The 17,968-nt window shown below is 51.0% G+C and overlaps 1 protein-coding gene across 2 annotated transcripts; it reads left to right on the top strand.

Moving 5' to 3' along the window:
• Positions 1–22: 22 nt before the first annotated feature.
• On the top strand, positions 23–17,178 carry TRAPPC3 (trafficking protein particle complex subunit 3). 2 transcript variants are annotated; one of them, XM_025991751.2, is made up of 5 exons: positions 23–262; positions 14,288–14,385; positions 14,631–14,730; positions 15,782–15,964; positions 16,446–17,178. In XM_025991751.2, the coding sequence occupies exons 1-5, from the start codon at positions 260–262 to the stop codon at positions 16,563–16,565; spliced, it is 504 nt and encodes a 167-aa protein (XP_025847536.1). In that variant the 5' UTR covers positions 23–259; the 3' UTR covers positions 16,566–17,178. The 2 variants fall into 2 exon arrangements, with proteins under 2 accessions (XP_025847536.1, XP_025847535.1); XM_025991750.2 differs by lacking the exon at positions 23–262 and adding an exon at positions 5,609–5,844.
• Positions 17,179–17,968: the final 790 nt, after the last annotated feature.

A 17,968-nucleotide genomic window follows, 5' to 3' on the forward strand; every position in this document is an offset into this window, starting at 1 on the left:
GCCAGGACTGGGGGGAGCCGCGGGGAGCGGGCACGGGAGCCCCCGATCCCACCCTGGGACCCGGGGGCTCCGGCGCTGGGTGCAAAGCGAAACCCTCTCCCAATCCCACTGCAAACCAAATGCGCCCGGGAGAGCTCGAGGGAGCGCGAGGAGGGCCCCAAGGAGACCCCTAAAAGGGCTCTGCTTTCTCTCCCCGGGTGATGGCTGGCCCCGGGAGAGCCCAGGAGCCTTGCTGCTGCCGCCCTTCCTCCAGCATTCCATGGTGGGTGTCTTCCCTGCCCCTCCGGGGTAATTACAGACCTGCGCCAATGCTTTACCCAGGTCTCTAATCTGCTGGGTCCCTCCCAGCTCCAAACCGGGTGGTCCTGGCCTTGCACCTCCCTCAACCCCCCACCCTCGTCGGGAGACCCCTCCAAGGTCCCCGGAAGGATTTTGCTTCCCTGTGGCCTGTCAAGTAGAGAGCGAGCCCCTTCCGACTTCCCTCCCCATAGTGTAGTCTGGCTTCCCAAGTCTCCTTGTCAGTGCCAGCGGAGGTAGGGCCCCAAGCCAAGTCTGGACTCTTAGGCAGCCCGGGGTGGGGGTGGGGGTGGGGGAATGGGGGGGAAGCTTGCTGGGAAGGTGGATCGATGATGGTGCTACAGGGATTGACCGAGGGGAGGAAAGAGGAGGCACAGCTGGGCCCTGCCACCCCTCCCTGCCCTTTGTCCTGACCTCTAGAAGGTCATTTCTCTGGTCTCCATTGTCCAGAGATTAGGCCCAGTGAGATGCTAGGCTCCTGGCCCTCTTTCGCACTAGCGTCTTCTTTGAACAGCTCCAGAAAGCAGCCATTTCAAGGGGGAGGGGAGGGAACAAAAGGGTCTGGGTCTCAGGCAACCTAGAAGCAGCCTGCCCCAGAAGGAGTGAGTTGGGTGGTGGTGGTGCTGAACTCTCTTGGAAGGGCCTGGGGAGGGATTCGTGCTGCCTCTGGGCAGAATCATTAGAAAATGATGATGATGGAAAGCCTGCAAATGGAGCTGCTGATCTTAAGCTAGTATCTTACCTTTTCTGAAACCCCAATTGCTCACCTATAAAATCAGGAAAGCAATGGTACCATGAGGTGTCATGGGGTCACTGTAAAAGTTAAATGGGGCAATGCAGATGAAGTGCTTAGCACAGAGCCTGGCATGTAAGTACGTAATAAATATGATGATGGTGGTGGTGGTGGTGATGATGATGGAGCTTTAAGGATAAAAGCAGATTAGGAGGAGGGACAGACACCCCCCCCCCCAATCTTTGTTGTCAGCCATCCCACCTGCAAGGTGAAGGGGCCATGTGGATGACAGAGTCCAGGACTGTGCTTTGTGAGGTCAGAGGGCTCAGGGCCTGCATTTTCCAGAGCTGAACCTCACTATCCTGAGCCAGGCAGTGTGTAGACTCAGAATTCATGAACAGAACCCAACAGGGGGGATCCCTGGGTGGCGCAGCGGTTTGGCGCCTGCCTTTGGCCCAGGGCGCGATCCTGGAGACCCGGGATCGAGTCCCACATCGGGCTCCCGGTGCATGGAGCCTGCTTCTCCCTCCGCCTGTGTCTCTGCCTCTCTCTCTCTCTCTGTGACTATCATAAATAAATAAAAAATTAAAAAAAAAAAAAAAAAAGAACCCAACAGGAGCAGGTGCCTAGGTGGCTCAGATGATTAAATGTCTGTCTTCTGCTCAGGTCATGATCCCAGGGTGCTGGGATCGAGCCCCATGTGCGGCTCTCTGCTCAGTGGGGAGTCTTGCTTCTCCCTCTCCCTCTGTCTCTCTCCCTGCTTCTGCTCTCTCTCTCTCTCTCTCTCGCTCTCTCCCTCCCTCCCAAATTAACAAATAAAATCTTAAAAAAAAAAAAAACAAACACCAAAAGGGGGAGAGCCCTCTGGGATAGTTCTTCTTCCACCACCCCTCACCCCTGTGATCTTGAGATGACTACAAGGATGAAGACCCTGGGTGGAAACAGTGAGATACCTTCATGGGCTAGACCTCAACAAGAGTGGAGGGGAAAATAGATGGTAGCTAAAAATGAAAAGACAGGCCAGGGATGGTCTCTATAGGAAGATCTGAATGCCAGCTGACATGATCTGCATGACCTTGATCGTGGGGAGTCGTGAAGGGGAGGGGTGAGCAGTGCGTTAGAACTAGAAATTCTCTACTGTGTCTAATGATCTGGGATTGACTTGGAGGAGTCATTGCAAAGACAGCGTGGGATTAGCCTAAGTCAGCAGTTCTCGGCCAGATGCAGTTTTGCCCCCAGAGAGGACACTTGGCAACGTTGGGAGAGGCAATTTTGGTTGTCACAACTGGGTGGGGGGGTCCCTGGCATCTAGTGCTTGGACATCAGAGATGCTGTTAACATCCTATAAAGCTCAGAGCAAAGAATCATTAGGCCCAAAACGTCAACGGTGCCAACACAGAGGAACTGTTCCCTAGACTGAGAGTGGAGGCATCTATACCCCCACACGACGCTAGTGGTGGGGACAACAAGGCATCTGGGAGTTAGCCAACTTGACGGACAGTTCTCTTGGAAGCCCCAGGCTTTCTGTACAACTGAGAAGTCCAGAGAGAGTCTGGGGAGGATGGCAGAGGGGCAGCCAGGAGAGCAGCGTCCTATGATTGATTAAGTTGAAACAAACAGATGGACAGATGGAGTTGGCTCCTTTCCTTCTGTGCCCTGACTGACCAGGATCCCTGGTAGATCCCACGCTCGGAGAAGGTTTAGAGTGTGTATGTGTCTCTGGGTTCGGGCCTGGGTGACCGTGTGTGGTCACCTCACATGGCCCCCTGAATATCGGACAAGCGAGACACTTGTCACATCAGGGACCAACCGCAAGCCCCAACAGGATGCCCTGCCCTCTTTGGTCAGGGGCAGGGAACTCTCAGCTCCCCTGTGCCCCCCCAGCCGCCCAGGGCAGTCCCCTCCTCCTCGGAAACAGGCATGAATGAGCTGTTCCTCTCACCATGAGGCTGGGCCAGGGCTGAGGGCAGGTCACTGAACAGGGATCAGAAATATGTCCCCTTTCTGATCCCCCTGGGCAGGGTGGGGAGCAGGAGCAAGAGCATTCACAACCTAGGTTTGGTGAGCCAGGGTCCAGGATGAACCTGATGGAGAGGTGAGGGAAATCACCAGGAGACAGACAGAGATCTGAGTTATGAATCAGACCAAGGCCCTGGAGGCTGCCGCCACACTTCCAAAGTAGGAAGTGGGAGGGCCCCTGTGGGGGCAGCAGGCAGAATAGACACCAGCCTCCCGCTCCTACCCTGCCCCCCAGGCGCTGCACTGTGAATGGGTCTCTAACCCACACTGCTCTCCTGGGGAGCCCTCCAGGCCCACTCCCTGGGGCTGAGAGTGGAGAATGTCTTCAAGGGCGGTGGTGACACCAGCTGCAAATAAGGCCTCCCTCCCTCCAGCTTGGGGAGACAAGGAACAGGGACAGTTGGAGGGGGGGAGGAACGCAGATCCAGGACCAAATAGGCTCAATGCTTTGGATTTTTGGGAGGGGTCTTTGTCTAGAGCCCCTGCTAGGAATGGGAAGCTGTCCCTGCTGCATTCTTTTTTCTTTCTTTCTTTTTTTTTTTTTTTTACAAACATACATTTATTTATTTATTTATTTATTTATTTATTTATTTATTTATTTGAGAGAGAGAGAGGCAGAGGGGGAAGCAGACTCCATGCAGGGAGGCCGATGTGGGATTTGATCCCGGGACTCCAGGATCACGCCCTGGGCTGAAGGCAGACCCTCATGCAATCGCTGAGCCACCCAGGCGTCCCTGCTGCATTCGTTTCTAGAGAGAAGGAGAGAAGGATGGGAAGGGGTGCCTAAGTGTTCCTAAATGTCCTGGCCCTGAGCAGGGGTGGAGAGGGACTGGGATTTGGGGATGACGGAAGCCTTACTGAGAACCCCTGGAGCATCGGTCTAAGGAGCTTTAGGTTCCCATCTGAGCAAGGAGGAGACCCTATAAGTCAGCTTGAAATGGACTCCACCCCTGTCCTTGATTCACAACTTGTGATGCAAGAAGGAGTCCCAACAAAAAAGACTCCAAAAGGAACAATCATAGGCGGACAGAGGAAGAATCTCAGAGGTTGAAGATGGGTAGGGAGAGGCTCCACCTCCAGCTTCTCCAGAACCACCCTGCCTGACAGCAGGCTGGGTGGGGTCGGGCGGCTGGCCCTGACTGTGACTCAGGTTTCTGTGGGCAGCCAAGGGCAGCCGGCAGGGAGGAGCCCAGACCGAAAGACAGGCCAGCCAACTGCAGCTTTCACCTCAGCTGTCCTCTCTCCTGGGAATTCGGGAGGTCCTTCCCAGGCCGTGTGGGGCCTCAGGGGTGCTAGCCGGCCCTTGCTTCCTTCCCCCACCCCAGCCAGCCGGCCTGTTCCTTCCCAGCACTCTCAGCCAAGGCATTGACCCTGGACGGAGGAGGAGTCAAAGGTCACTGCCTCTAGGGAGGCCCCGAAATGTCTGTGTCACCCGGAGAAGGGTATACTAACCATGGGTCCTGCACCCTGACGGAGAGACTGGGGGAAATCTTGAGAACTGGCTTTAAGCTGGGGCAGCCTGGGCTCCCCCCACCCCCAGACTCCCCCAGCCGGGCTGGCTCCCGGGCTAGGCTGGTCGTCATGGTGAAGGCTAGGGGCTAGAATGCAGCTGCTTACAAGTCAGGCTTCCAGGCTCAAGGGAGGGGAGGATGCTCGGGCACTCCCAGGCGGGCCTCTTACGGTTGACCAGCCAGAGGGGACGGCTGGAGCTGAAACGGAAGAGCTATGGTCAGGGACTGCAGGACTTCCCCCTGGTGACGGGTGAGGCTGTGGCCAGCACACCCCCTGGTGTCTCTGGGACCTGTTTGTTGGGCTGTTTTTACAGAGTAGCTGGAAGAAAGGGAGACACACTCTGCGGCCAATTGCAGTGCACTCGTGTCTCACCAATCTTCACAACAACTGGGGGAGGTCCAGGGACTTGCCTAAAATGGCAAAGCTGAGATTAAAATCCAGGATTGGCTGTTACCGACGTTGGTGATCTTTCTTTTCCAGAGAGCAGGCAGGGTAGCTGTTCTTGGGGAAGGAGGGGGCAAAGTGGCCTGAGTTTTAGGCAACCGACTAGATGTCCCATCCTGAGGCCACAGTGGTAGGGTGCCAGGTACTGGCTGCCTTTGTAGCTGGGGGACAGACGACAGTGTGATAAGAAAGCCACTAGTGAAATGCTTGGCACAGAGGAGCTTGTCGTTAAGTATTTTTGCAGTAAAAAAAATAAAAAATAAAAAATAAAAAAAAGCCAGATTCGAGAATGAGCCCTAGCTACTGTCCTAGCACATCCTGGGAGCTTCTGGCTCTGAAGTGCAGCAATAGCGGAAGCAGCTAGTTCGAAAGGGGGACTTTCCAAGAGCAAGCCCGCGAGAGAGGAATTGGCGGAGCATCTGCGAGGATGAGGGTTGTGGGCGGAAGGGGAAGGAAGCGTGCGGGCGGGACGGGATCACCGCGAGCCCCGGACGCCACCCAGCGGCCAGGGCGCAGCCCCGGCGGGAGCCGGGAACTCACGCGGACCCGCGCGCGAAGCACCCTGGGAGTTGTAGTCCAGCGGTGCCGCCGGTGGGGAAGGCTGGGTGCTGTAGTCCGACGTGTGAGGGGCGGGAATTACCCCCGTAGGCCAGACCGCGAGTCCCGTGGTGCTCCGCGGCGGGCCGCGCAGGCGCGCTAAGCTGCTGCCGGTCAGTCCCGGAGGCTGAGGGGCCGCGCGGTGTTGGGACGGGTCGCCGAGCGGGTCTGCGGCGAGGCGGGGGACGGCGGCCGGCACCATGTCCAGGCAGGCGAACCGCGGCACCGAGAGCAAGAAAATGGTAACCGGGAGCGCGTGACTCGGCGGGCGAGGCGGACTGGGGCGCTCTGGGGAAGGGGCGCGGCTGGGAAGGGCTCCCGCAGGGGGGGCGGGGAGGAGGGGAGGGGGCTGCCGGAGGGGCAGCGGGGCAGAGTCTCGGCGGGGGGCGTTGCAGGCCTGAGGCCGGTGGCAGGGCCGCCCAGAGACCCCTCCCCGGGGCCCTGCGGCCCGCTGGGTGCTGCACCGGCGGCGGCGGCGGCGGCGGCGGCGGTCCCCGCACCGGGCCCGGCACTCGATGCACAGCAGCTCCTTTTTTTTTTTTTTTTTTTTTAAGTAGCAGCTCCTTTTTAATCCGCAAAGTGACTCTCAGGTGGACAGCGTCACCACAGTTCTACGGCTCAGCCAGGTTGCATAACTTGCCCACATTTGCAGCTTAGGGAGAAGAAGGAGCCTCGGAACACAAGTCTCTCTAACTCCAGGGCTTCAGAGCCGCTAGGCCCCTTAGGCATCGCTGGAGATGCCCAGATGCTGGTCTTGCCCGAAAGGAACTTCCGATTTGGAGGAGTAAGAGGTGGGCCAGGGTAGGCAGTAAGTGGCGGTGCCCCTGCGGGGGAGGGGGCGCTTCCTTCCTGCCCTGGGAAGAGTGGGACACCGGGTCGTTGCCTAAAGGTTGGCTGCAGGTGGCAGCTGGGCCTGGAAAGTAGCGCAGATGACGTTTATGTCCGAGTGAAGACCTCTTGGCAGGTGTTCCGTTTCTTTGCCTTTTTTTTTTTTTTTTTTTTTTAAGTATTTATTCATCAGAGACACGGAGAGGCAGAGTCACAGGCAGAGGGAGAAGCAGCCTCCATGCAGGGAGCCTAATGTGGGATGGAACCCGGGACTCCAGGATCACGCCCTGGGCTGAAGGGAGACACTCAACCCCGGAGCCATCCTTCTTTGCCCCGTTCTGACCTCCTCCAAAATTCCCCATGCTGTCTTTGTTTTCTGATTTAGAAAGTAAATATCCAAGGTTGCAGGTTGGGGAAGCCGACCCGATTCGGGGGTCCTTTGTTGATGCTCCACTCTGGAAGGGTGATTAAACATCCCTCCCACCTTGGCATCTTATAGCAGGAATTGCACCAAAAATGGGCTCCAGGAGGCCCTGATGCTCCAGGGTAGTATTGGTTTTCTCTCCGACCCCTTTTGAGAAGTTGCTACCTATGGATCGTCTCCCCAGAAATATTAGATTGACAAACGTATACACAGACGTTGACTTCCATTTCCAGGGGGGTGGGGGGGATTTGTGGGCTCCCTGGAGATCCTACATGGATCACAGCTTAAGAGCTTCTGTTTAGGGGGCACCTGACTGGCTCAGTCTGAGGAGCAAGCAGCTCCTGATCTCGGGGTTGTGAGTTCAAGCCCCACATGGATGCAGAGATTACTTAAAAATCTTAGGGGATCTCTGGGTGGCTCAGCAGTTGAGTGCCCCCTTCAGCCCAGGGCGTGATCCTGGAGACCTGGGATCGAGTCTCACATCTGGCTCCCTGCATGGAGCTTGCTTCTCCCTCTGCCTGTGTCTCTGCCTGCCTCTCTCTCTCTCTCTCTCATGAATAAATAAGTAAAATCTTAAAAAAAAAAAACAAAAAAAGCTCTCCTGTTTTGGAGGAAATACCAGAAATTTAAAAGAAGAAAGTTATATTTTGTTAGAAAACAGAGTTAGATAGGGAAAAAAGCATGGACTTTGTTGGAATTATGTCTTGATTGGTCCTCAATTTCCTTATCTATAAATTGGACATAATAATGCCTGCTTAGGATTAAGTGACATAGCAGTGTACAATGTATGGGGCATAGTAAAAGTTTCTTTCTCCTTTTCCTAAGATAGGAGCAGATATGAGAGGTCTTCATGCTAAATTTTCATATCTTACTCTGGTATTTTTTTTTCCTGAAATGTTTAATACTGTTTGAAGCAGAAACCCCCAGGTTCCACCCTTGACCCCCGGTGTTCACTTAGCTCTGGTGAGTGGGAGAAATAGGGAAAGACAGCAGCACCCTCATCTCAAGGCTTTTGCAACTCCCAGAGTCTCTGCTTAGAGAGTTCTTCCCCCCAGGGGTGCCTGGCTGGGCTAGTTCAGTCCATGGAGCATGCGACTCTTTTTTTTTTTTTTTTTTTTAAGATTTTATTTATTTATTCATGAGAGACACAGAGAGAGAGAAAGAGGCAGAGACACAGGCAGAGGGAGAAGCAGGCTCCATGCAGGAAGCCTGACATGGGACTCGATCCCAGGTCTCCAGGATCAGGCCCTGGACCGAAGGTGGCGCTAAACCGCTGAGCCACCAGGGCTGCCTGGAGCATGCGACTCTAAATCTCAGGGTCCATGGGATTCTCAGGGGTTTTGAGTTCAAGCCCCACATTGGGCATGGAGCCTACTTAAAAAAAAAAAAATCCTTCCTTCCCCCAGTGAGTGACCCTAATCCTCATCTAGTTACTCCCCACTCATTCATAGTTACTCAGATGTCACCTTCTCTGAGAGGCCTTCCCTGACTACCGTGACTAGTTTTCCCTACTGTTTTTCTTCATAGCGCTGTTTCATTACGAATTACATACTTGTTTATTTCAGTCTCCCCCATGAGAATGTAACCACCAGAAGAGGGATTTGTTTTGTTCACTGCTCTATTCCTAGCATCTAGAGTGATGCTTGGCACTAGGCAATCGATATTTAGTGAAAGAGTGACATGAAGGTTTGGTGCATCCTCATTCACTCCCTGCTGGCGCCTGCTTAAGGCTTGTCACATGATCCTCTTTGTGGCCACCTAGTTTTGACCTGCTCTTCTCCTGCCAGGAAGTCTCCCCCTCTAGCATCCCTTTTTCCCTTTGGCCCTACCTTCTGCTGATTGCTGTGTTCCCACTTAAACATTCCAAGACTTAAATGATTAATATGCCCAAGGAGCTACACCTCTGCTTTTAGTCTGGGCGAACAGAAATAGCCCACATATCTGGCAGACTTTCCCTGAGCCCTGACTGTATGTGTAGGTCTGTCTAGGTGCTCTGAGAGATGCAGGCCTAGTCCTTAACCTTGAGAAGCACATTGTATGAGGCAGAAGAGTATACAGCACAGCGGCATAGTGCTGTCTGGCCTGGAGTCCCAGCTTAACTGCTTACTTGCCTTGTTACTTTGGGCGAGTGTCCTGATTGTCATAAGCATCAATTCCACCGTTTTAAAAAAAATAAGTTAGGGCAGCCCGAGTGGCTCAGCAGTTTAGCGCCGCCTTCAGCCCAGGGCGTGACCCTGGAGACCCGGGATCGAGTCCCAGGTCGGGCTCCCTGCATGGAGCCTGCTTCTCCCTCTGCCGGTGTCTCTGCCTCTCTCTCTCTCTCTCTCTGTGTATTTCTCATGAATGAATAAATAAATATAACCTTTAAAGAATAAGTTAGAAAATGTAGTAATAGTATCTCTCATGGGGTTTTTCTAAGAATTGAGATAATGCATGAAAAGCTAGCAGTGTGATGGTGCATGTTACGTAGTTGGCACTCGGTGAAAGTCAGCAGGCATCTTTTTTTTTTTTTTTTTTTTTTTTTATGATAGTTATAGAGAGAGAGAGAGAGAGGCAGAGACACAGGCGGAGGGAGAAGCAGGCTCCATGTACCGGGAGCCTGACGTGGGATTCGATCCCGGGTCTCCAGGATCGCGCCCTGGGCCAAAGGCAGGCGCCAAACCGCTGCGCCACCCAGGGATCCCCATGCAGGCATCTTTGTTAGTAAAGTTATTAGCCTTTATGGGTCTGTATAGTGTTTGGTTCCTGAATTCCGTGGACAATCAAACCTTCCCTTATTTTGTGTCATGTTACTAGTAACCCAACCCCAGCGGCTCTCTTTCCCAGTGCTCAGGTGAGATACTACTTTCATAGCAGCACTCAGAGTCTCCCTGACAGGAGGCTGGAGGCTGAGACAGGGATGGACTCCGTCCTGTAACTGACCTTCATTCCCAGCTGTTGGGGGAGTCATACTGAGTTACTTGTGTTGGTAAAAATAGTGAATGCGACTCTTGGAGCATTAGCTCCAAAGATCAGTCCCCTTAAGGAGATTTGTTGTTTGTCTGGGGCACTAATTGAAAAGCCTTTTGAAAACCACCAAGTGCCATAGCTCACCTGAAGTACGGCTTGGCTTAACTTGTTCTGCTCAGGTTGTGCCTGTAGGACTGGGAGATCAGATCACCTATTCCAGTATGAAACCACTCCTGTGGTTGTTCTGAAGAGAATATTTAAGTGCATTATTCTCAGAGCCTCCCAACAATCCTATAATCAGCGTGACGGATTTTACTGTCGCCATTTTTGAGTGAGGAGATTGAGATTATGCAAAGTGAAGTGACTTAAGTAAAGTCTCACGGCTAGTCAGTGGCAATCCAGATTCAGAATCAGGTCTTCTGACTACAAACCCAGTATTCTTTCTGTATGTCTTACAAGTTGTTACGGAGTTCTTTATGTTGATTTAAAATCTCCCTCCTTGAACCCGGCTCGGGGTACTCTCTGATACCACACCACAGAGAACTAGTGTAAGAATAAAAATAACAGGGGATCCCTGGGTGGCTCAGCAGTTCGGCGCCTGCCTTTGGCCCAGGGCGTGATCCTGGAGTCCCGGGATCGAGTCCCGCGTCAGGCTCCGGGCATGGAGCCTGCTTCTCCCTCTGCCTGTCTCTCTCTCTCTCTCTCTCTGTCTATCATGAATAAATAAATAAAATCTTAAAAAAAAAAAAAGAATAAAAATAACAGGTGCATGGGTGGCTCACTTGGTTAAGCATCTGGCTTGTAATTTTGGCTCAGGTCATGATCTCAGGGTCATGAGACTGAGCCCAGCTTCAGGCTCCACAGCTGCTTAAGATCCTCTCCTTCTCCCTCTGCCCCTATCCCCCCCCTAAAAAATAAATGAGTAAAATAAAAATAATATCTGGGGATCCCTGGGTGGCTCAGTGGTTTAGCGCCTGCCTTTGGCCCAGGGCGCGATCCTGGAGTCCCGGGATTGAGTCCCACGTCAGGCTCCCAGCATGGAGCCGGCTTCTCCCTCCTCCTGTCTCTGCCCCTCTCTCTATGTCTATCATAAATAAATAAATAAATCTTAAAAAAAAAATAACAATATCTACTTCTTGTGTAGGTGTTGTATAGCAGGTGCCCTACAAACAGTATCTCATTAGGATCTCACAGGAACTCTCAAGGACAGATAATATTGTCACCATTACATAGATGGGAAAAAATTAATCCAAGATATTAAATGATGGCCTAGATCACAACTTTTTTTAGGGTGGTGCTCAACTATAAGAAGACTGAGTCTTGGGGGATCCCTGGGTGGCTCAGTGGTTTAGCGCCTGCCTTTGGCCTAGGGCGTGATCCTGGAGTCCCGGGATCGAGTCCCGCATCGGGCTCCTGGCATGGAGCCTGCTTCTCCCTCCTCCTGTGTCTTTGCCTCTCTCTCTATCATAAATAAATAAATCTTTAAAAAAAAAAAAAAAGAAGAAGAAGAAGACTGAGTTTTAGTTACCTAACCTTTCACCTGTAAAATGGGGATAAATATTGTTTGTTCTCCTGACCTCTCATGGTTGTGATTAGGGTCAATGAGAAACTATCTGTGAAGGCATTCTGAAGGTTTTATAAATGTTTATGGCCATTATGATTAAACATAATTAAAGCACCTGAAAGTAGGAATGTTGCAGAAGAGATTCCTGTGTTTTTCTGGGAGGGAGAATGTAGTTATTATGTGCAGTGAAGAAACCGCATTCGTTGAATGAGCTGGCCTTTAAGGTCTCGTGGAACTTTTTGTTGTAAGGGTCACACGGACTGAAAACCCAGGTCAACAGTAACTTGTCTTCCTCTTCTGCTTTCTTTTTTGTTCACTCCTCTCAAGTCACACTGGTCTCTTAGCTGTTTCTCAGCCATGGCAGACATACTCCCACATCAGTGCCTTTACACTTGCTTTGCAGGATCTCTTCACCTGGAAATCTTCATGGCTTATCCTTACCTCCTTCAAGTCTTCACACAAATATCACCTTATTGGGTCTTCTTTGAGTATCCAATTTAAAATTGATCTCTTGGGCACCTGGGGGGCTCAGTGGTTGAGCACCTGCCTTTGGCTCAGGTCGTCATCCCAGGTGACGGGATATATATATGAATGTAAATACCCCCTGATTTCTGTCTGTGCATGTTTTTTTTTTTTTTTTCCATAGCTCTTATTATCATCTGACAAGCCTTACATTCAAATTATTATCTGTTTCTCTCCTATTAGATAGTCCCTGGAACATGGTAAACTTTGAGTAAATAACTTTTCTATACCACAGTCCCACTCCTATTTTTAAAGTATAAAGATCAGGACGCCTGGGTGGTTCAGTGGTTAAACATCTGCCTTTGGCCCAGGGGCGTGATCCCGGAGCCCCAGGATTGAGTCCCACTTGGGGCTCCCTGAAGGGAGCCTGCATCTGCCTCTACCTGTGTCTCTGTCTCTCATGAATAAATAAAACCTTTAAAAATATATATTAAGTATAAAGATCTTAAGTTACATATTTGCATTGCGCATTGTTTCAAGTAGGCTTGGTTCATAATCAGAGACAGAAACAGACTTGCAAAATAGGAGAGAGTCTGGAGAGCCTGGGCCAGGAATCCCATTCCAGATCCCAGGCATATTGATACTGTGACCATGGATAGATCTGTCTAGAACCTTGATTTTCGTTATTGGTAAACTGGGGGCTGCTGCATGTGTAAGTTCTCGATAACATTGCAGTATATCTGTTACATGGCATTATGGTGGGTTGAGGCTGTTGGAATTGCCATCCAAGGGCTCGTTAATAACGGAAGGAAAGCTCTCCTGATTGAATGCAGTGGTGCCAACTCTGTAGACTGGTAACTGCTGGATTGTCTCCATCCATTCACGTCTAAGCCATTCTAGTGCCAAACCCTTAACTTTACTAAAAAATCATTGTGCTCCTTAATAGCTTCCCCTTAATTGCCATATTTGGTAAATGGTCTTTTGGAGACACCCTGATCTGACTGTTTTAGCTCAGTTCAAAAAGTTTCCTGATTCTAAAACTGATTCTCTTTGACTTCCTAGTACAGCTAAGTTTTTTGTTGCTGGTTGTTGTGGTTTTGTTTTTGTTTTTTTTTTGGGGGGGGGGGTTATTAATATTGCACTTGTAGGGAACAGAGGATAAAATGAACACTGGCTTAGGAATTCTTGGCTTTTGTCTCCCAAAATTACTTTTGTCAATAATTAGTTGTTGGTCCTTGGGCATATTATTTAACCAGTTGAGTCTGTATTTCCTCACCTGTAAAATGAGATTAATTCCTGCCCTTTCTGCTTTACAGAATTCTTGTGGGATGGAAAATGAGATCATGAAAAATAGAACGTAGTGTGTAAGCAAAGGCACTTCCAGTACTATTCTAGCAGCGACCTCGTCACCAGGGCTTGGGGATGAGGTGAGGGGCACTGACACGCTGTGAGCCTGGGCCTCAACATTATTTGGACTTTGCTCTCCAGAAAACTTGAGGACAGAACAGTGCTCTGCTCCAAGTGTGACAAGGAGGAAGTGGCTGAGTGATTACTTCCATGCAAATGTATTGGTCCCGATGTGCTGATAGCATGTTTCTCCCTTTACTTGGCTCTGATGGTGCCTTGCCCCACACTTCATGCCTTCATTCTGCAGTCTTGGTATCAGTCATCCTGTCAACTTCCACACCCCTGTTTCTTGGCCGGTAGGTGACAGGAGCCTTTATCTGAGAAGACTGTGATTTTAACTGTGATCATAATAGAAACCAGTCCAGATCAGTATTGTATTTCAGGTACACAAAAAATTGGCTTCCTTTCAGAGTTACTCCTTTCCTGGAAACATTTTCGCTCTGTGTCAAGAAGAACATTACTTTTCCTTATGCTGGGGACTTAGGAGGGGCATTGTCAGTGCAGTGGACTCTAGGACTTCTTTCCTCCCCACAGACCAGGCCGCCGGGTCCTCTGCTCTCCTGGGTAGGGCACTGGGAGTGCTGTTGAACTCTCGGCCCTGACGCTGCAGACATGCTTGGGTGTGGAGAAGCCATGGGTCCAAAAAGCTAATCTGTAAATGTCTTCTCCAGGTCTGTCTTTCATGGTATCCAGTGGATGGCGGCTATGGGGGGGTCCGGGGTTAGCAGAAACCCACCTTGATGTGTTGGAAGAGTGATTGCTCCATGTGCGAAGTGCCTTTTACAACCTGTTCTTGAGCATTGGTGGTATAGTGGCTAGCATGGCTGCCTTCCTCTTATAACCCGTTCTTGGACTTTGGCTTCATGACTGAAGCCCTGCCACCTTGACCATGGGGGGCTGCCCTCCTTGGCCACCCTACGGAGTGATATTCTTTCCCAGTGGACACAGATGACCTTCCTTGGAATCTGGACAGCTGTGCTGAGGCTGACCTAGACTCATTAAACTTTTTCTTGCGCTTCTTGTTCCTAACTGCCTTTTGAATCTCTTTTAGAGCTCTGAGCTCTTCACCCTCACCTACGGGGCTCTGGTCACACAGCTGTGCAAGGACTATGAAAATGATGAAGATGTGAATAAACAGCTGGACAAAATGTGAGTAAGCTCCTCTGCAGGAAAGACAAGAATGGGGCTCCCCAGGGCACAGTCTCCAAGGTCCTTTAGAGCCCAGAATGGGGTCCTCTTTTGTAAGCTACATTTTCGACATAGTTTCCACTCAGCTCATTTATTGAGATGTTTTAGAATTGTCCCTGATTTTCCCTGTACCACCAGCAGCCTTACATTCAGACATAAGACGTTCACACTCCATGATATGGTCTCTTCTCTCATTTTCCTCCCAGGGGCTATAACATTGGAGTCCGACTGATTGAAGATTTCTTGGCACGGTCCAATGTTGGGAGGTGCCATGACTTTCGGGAAACTGCAGATGTCATCGCCAAGGTCATTATCCTGGGCCACCTGGCTATGCTGAAGGATGTGTCACTGGGAGGCACTACTTACCACTCTCTCCATCTCCCTTAGAGGGGCCCTTAGTATTCCGAAAGACTAGTCAGGCAGCTGTCTGGGCCAAACAAGCCTTCCTGGTGGTTTGGGAATAGCACAGATTATGAAGAGGGAAGAGTGGTTGGGATCATCCAGGTGGATGAAAGCCCCCGTGAAGTCAAAGACAGATCTCGACTGCGAAGATGTAGTAGGGTAGCATGGGGTAAAGAATACAGACTTTGGACTCAGACAAACCTGGCTTCATATTCTGGCTCCAGTCCTTTCTAGTTAAGGGTAAGTTACTTTTAACCTTTCTAATTACCACTTACCTCATCTTTAAAAGAAACTAGGAGCTACCTCACAGGGTGGTTGTAAGGAGTCAATGAAATAATAAGCATGAGCTCTCGGGTGGAATGAATGCACTTCACGTAGTGTGCTTGTAGGAAATGGTCGCTATTGATAATAGTAGTGTTACATTTTGTAGACTTAATAATAAATGATAAAACGCCTCTAGGTTTGTGGCGTCTGGCACCTAAAGGTTGATTCTTTCTGTTGTAGAGCAAGCTGGCCCAAATCATAGAGAGGGCTGACAGTGAAGAGAGCTTTAGCTCTGTGAAGATTTGTTACTGGGAGGGTGGATAGAGGGAAGGGTGTCTTCAGACTAATTGTGCCGCAGTGACCTGTATTTGCTTTCAAGAAGGGTTCAGGATAGCACAGAGGACAGGGCAGTGGGCTGGGCCCCCATATGGTGGTTCTGGGAAGCCAGCCCCGTCAGAAGTGGAGGTGGTCAATGCGTTCCCTGATTGTATGAGGCCTTGAAGGAGCGGGCTGTGGAATTATGCAAAGATGCTTTTCCTTTTTTGCCCTGAATACCTAAAGCCCCGGTGTTTGCAGAGGCTACAGTTTTGTTCCCGAGCCACCTAACTCTCCTTCACCAGGCCCAGCAGCTTCCCTGCTGTGCAGCCCCTGCTGCCCTTCCCCCACGGTGCTGTTGTGTGTCCCCTGACAGGTGGCGTTCAAGATGTACTTGGGCATCACTCCAAGCATCACCAATTGGAGCCCAGCTGGTGACGAATTCTCCCTCATTTTGGAAAATAACCCCTTGGTGGACTTTGTGGAACTTCCTGATAACCACTCATCCCTTATTTATTCCAATCTCTTGTGTGGGGTGTTGCGGGGAGCCTTGGAGATGGTGAGTGCAGCTCTTTCCCTTCTGGCACACCCGAGGTGCAGTAGGGGCTTGGTAAATGTTTGAATGAATGAGAGAGAGAGAGAGAGAGAGAGAGAGAGAGAGAAGAAAGGCCCTGGCTCACCTCAGCACTTGGCTGCCTGAGATGTGATGCTGCTGAGCACAGGTTCCAAGTTGGATGCCTCTCTGTGGTGATGACCCTCCCTGACGGTGGTGCCGTCAGCCCCCAAAGCCCAGGACCGTCCGTTCCCAGGTTGGCTCATGTGGCGCCAGTCTCACCTGTGGTGGTTCTTTGCTCAATCCGTCCTTAGGGCCAGGGCCACTGCTTTCTACAAGGGAGCATTGGAATTGGCAGTCTTGTTCTTGCCGGAGAGCAGCGCCCTCGTTGGGACTGCTGCGGATGAGTCAGTTAGAGCCTCGTCCCCCGTGGTTCCCAGAGCCTGTGGCTAGGCAGCTGCCCCTTTATTTTCCCACTGTCCCCCAGGTCCAGATGGCCGTGGAGGCCAGGTTTGTCCAGGACACCCTGAAAGGAGACGGTGTGACAGAAATCCGCATGAGGTTCATCAGGCGAATTGAGGACAATCTCCCAGCTGGAGAGGAGTGACCGTCCCCAGGACTGGAGGGGAGCCAGCAGGAGCACTGAGCACTGCTTGGAATCCGAAGTCTCAGAGCTCCCTCTGCCCTTAGGAACTGAGTGACTCTCTAACACGGTTGTTACATATTCTTCTAACTGTTTCCATTCTCCAGGCTGAGATAGTCTGTTTACCCCGCAAGCGTACACATTCAGGAGGGAAACTCTTTGCTCTAGTTTCCTTCAGAGGGGCTGGATGAGGCCATGTTTGGTTGGACTAGAAAGAGCTCAACCGTTTTACATTCCTCTTTGAATTTTCCAAATCAAAACCCGTTTTGACCCCATTCAGAGGCAAGCCTCCCCCGTCTTTTCCTGGGCCTTCGGGAAACCATTGGTGAATGGCTGTGGAGAATCCAGGGTTGTGGGACGGGGGAGGAGAGGCCGATGGGGTGGATAGGAATTGCTGGTTGTAGTGACACTCGTGCTTGCCCGGAAGGAGGAGTCTCGTGCCGGGAACACTGACTACTGGGAAGCCACACAGGTCTCGTTCCTCCCTGCTGTTTGGAGGCGACATCTCCTCTTTTTACAGAGGGTCCATCCTTTTTTTCTTACAGTTTCTTCAATAAAGACACATTCTTGAGTGAAATCCTAAGTGTGTCCTGTTTTCTTTCCGGAATTTTGTTGCAGTGAAGTGAGGAGACCAACTGAGTTCCTGTGTCCTGACTTACTTTTACTTGGTCTCAGAATGGCTCCTCCCCCCAGACCAGAGTCTGGGAAACCTAGGTGCAAATACCCCTTCAAAGTCATTTTTGGGTCTACTGTCTAGTAAAATCTAGAAGCAGACCATTATCCTAGATAGACCTAAAATGGACTATCTTAAGCTCTTGGCTACTGAGTCAGAAGAAAGGAGAGGGGCTCCTTGCTGGCTCAGTCGGTAGAGCATGCGACTCTTGACCTCAGGGGCGTGAGTTCAAGCCCCCTGTATGGGTAGAGTTTACTTAAAAATAATGAAAATGAAAGCCAGGTTGGAGAAGGTTTGAGAGAATAAATAAAGACTAAGGGTACCCAATTTTTCTTCTTTTTATAAAAGATTTTATTTATCCATAAGAGACACAGAAAGAGGCAGAGACACAGGCAGAGGGAGAAGCAGGCTCCACGCAGGGAGCCGATGTGGGACTTGATCCCCGATCACACCCTGGGCCGAAGGCAGGCACAATCACTGAGTCACCCGAGCTGCCCCCAATTTTTCTTTCAAAGACTTTTTGCTCTTTATAAAGAAGAGCTAAGGGGGTACCTGAGTGCTTCAGTCGATTCAGGCTCCAGCTCTTGATTTTGGCTCAGGTCTCAATCTTGGGGTTGTGAGATCAAGCCCAGTTTTGGGCTCCCCGCCGTGCAGTGGAGTCCCTGCTCGGTGGGGAGTCGGCTTGGGGTTCTCT

The sequence above is a fragment of the Vulpes vulpes genome, chromosome 10 (assembly GCF_048418805.1).
Source record: "Vulpes vulpes isolate BD-2025 chromosome 10, VulVul3, whole genome shotgun sequence".
Taxonomy (NCBI): domain Eukaryota; kingdom Metazoa; phylum Chordata; class Mammalia; order Carnivora; family Canidae; genus Vulpes; species Vulpes vulpes.

Excerpts from the sequence above, each read along its gene's own strand:
- TRAPPC3 (XM_025991750.2), top strand. The coding sequence starts at position 5,803 with ATGTCCAGGCAGGCGAACCGCGGCACCGAGAGCAAGAAAATG. Across the intron at positions 14,386-14,630 it reads AATAAACAGCTGGACAAAAT|GGGCTATAACATTGGAGTCC; the intron begins GTGAGTAAGCTC and ends TTTTCCTCCCAG. Across the intron at positions 15,965-16,445 it reads TGCGGGGAGCCTTGGAGATG|GTCCAGATGGCCGTGGAGGC; the intron begins GTGAGTGCAGCT and ends ACTGTCCCCCAG.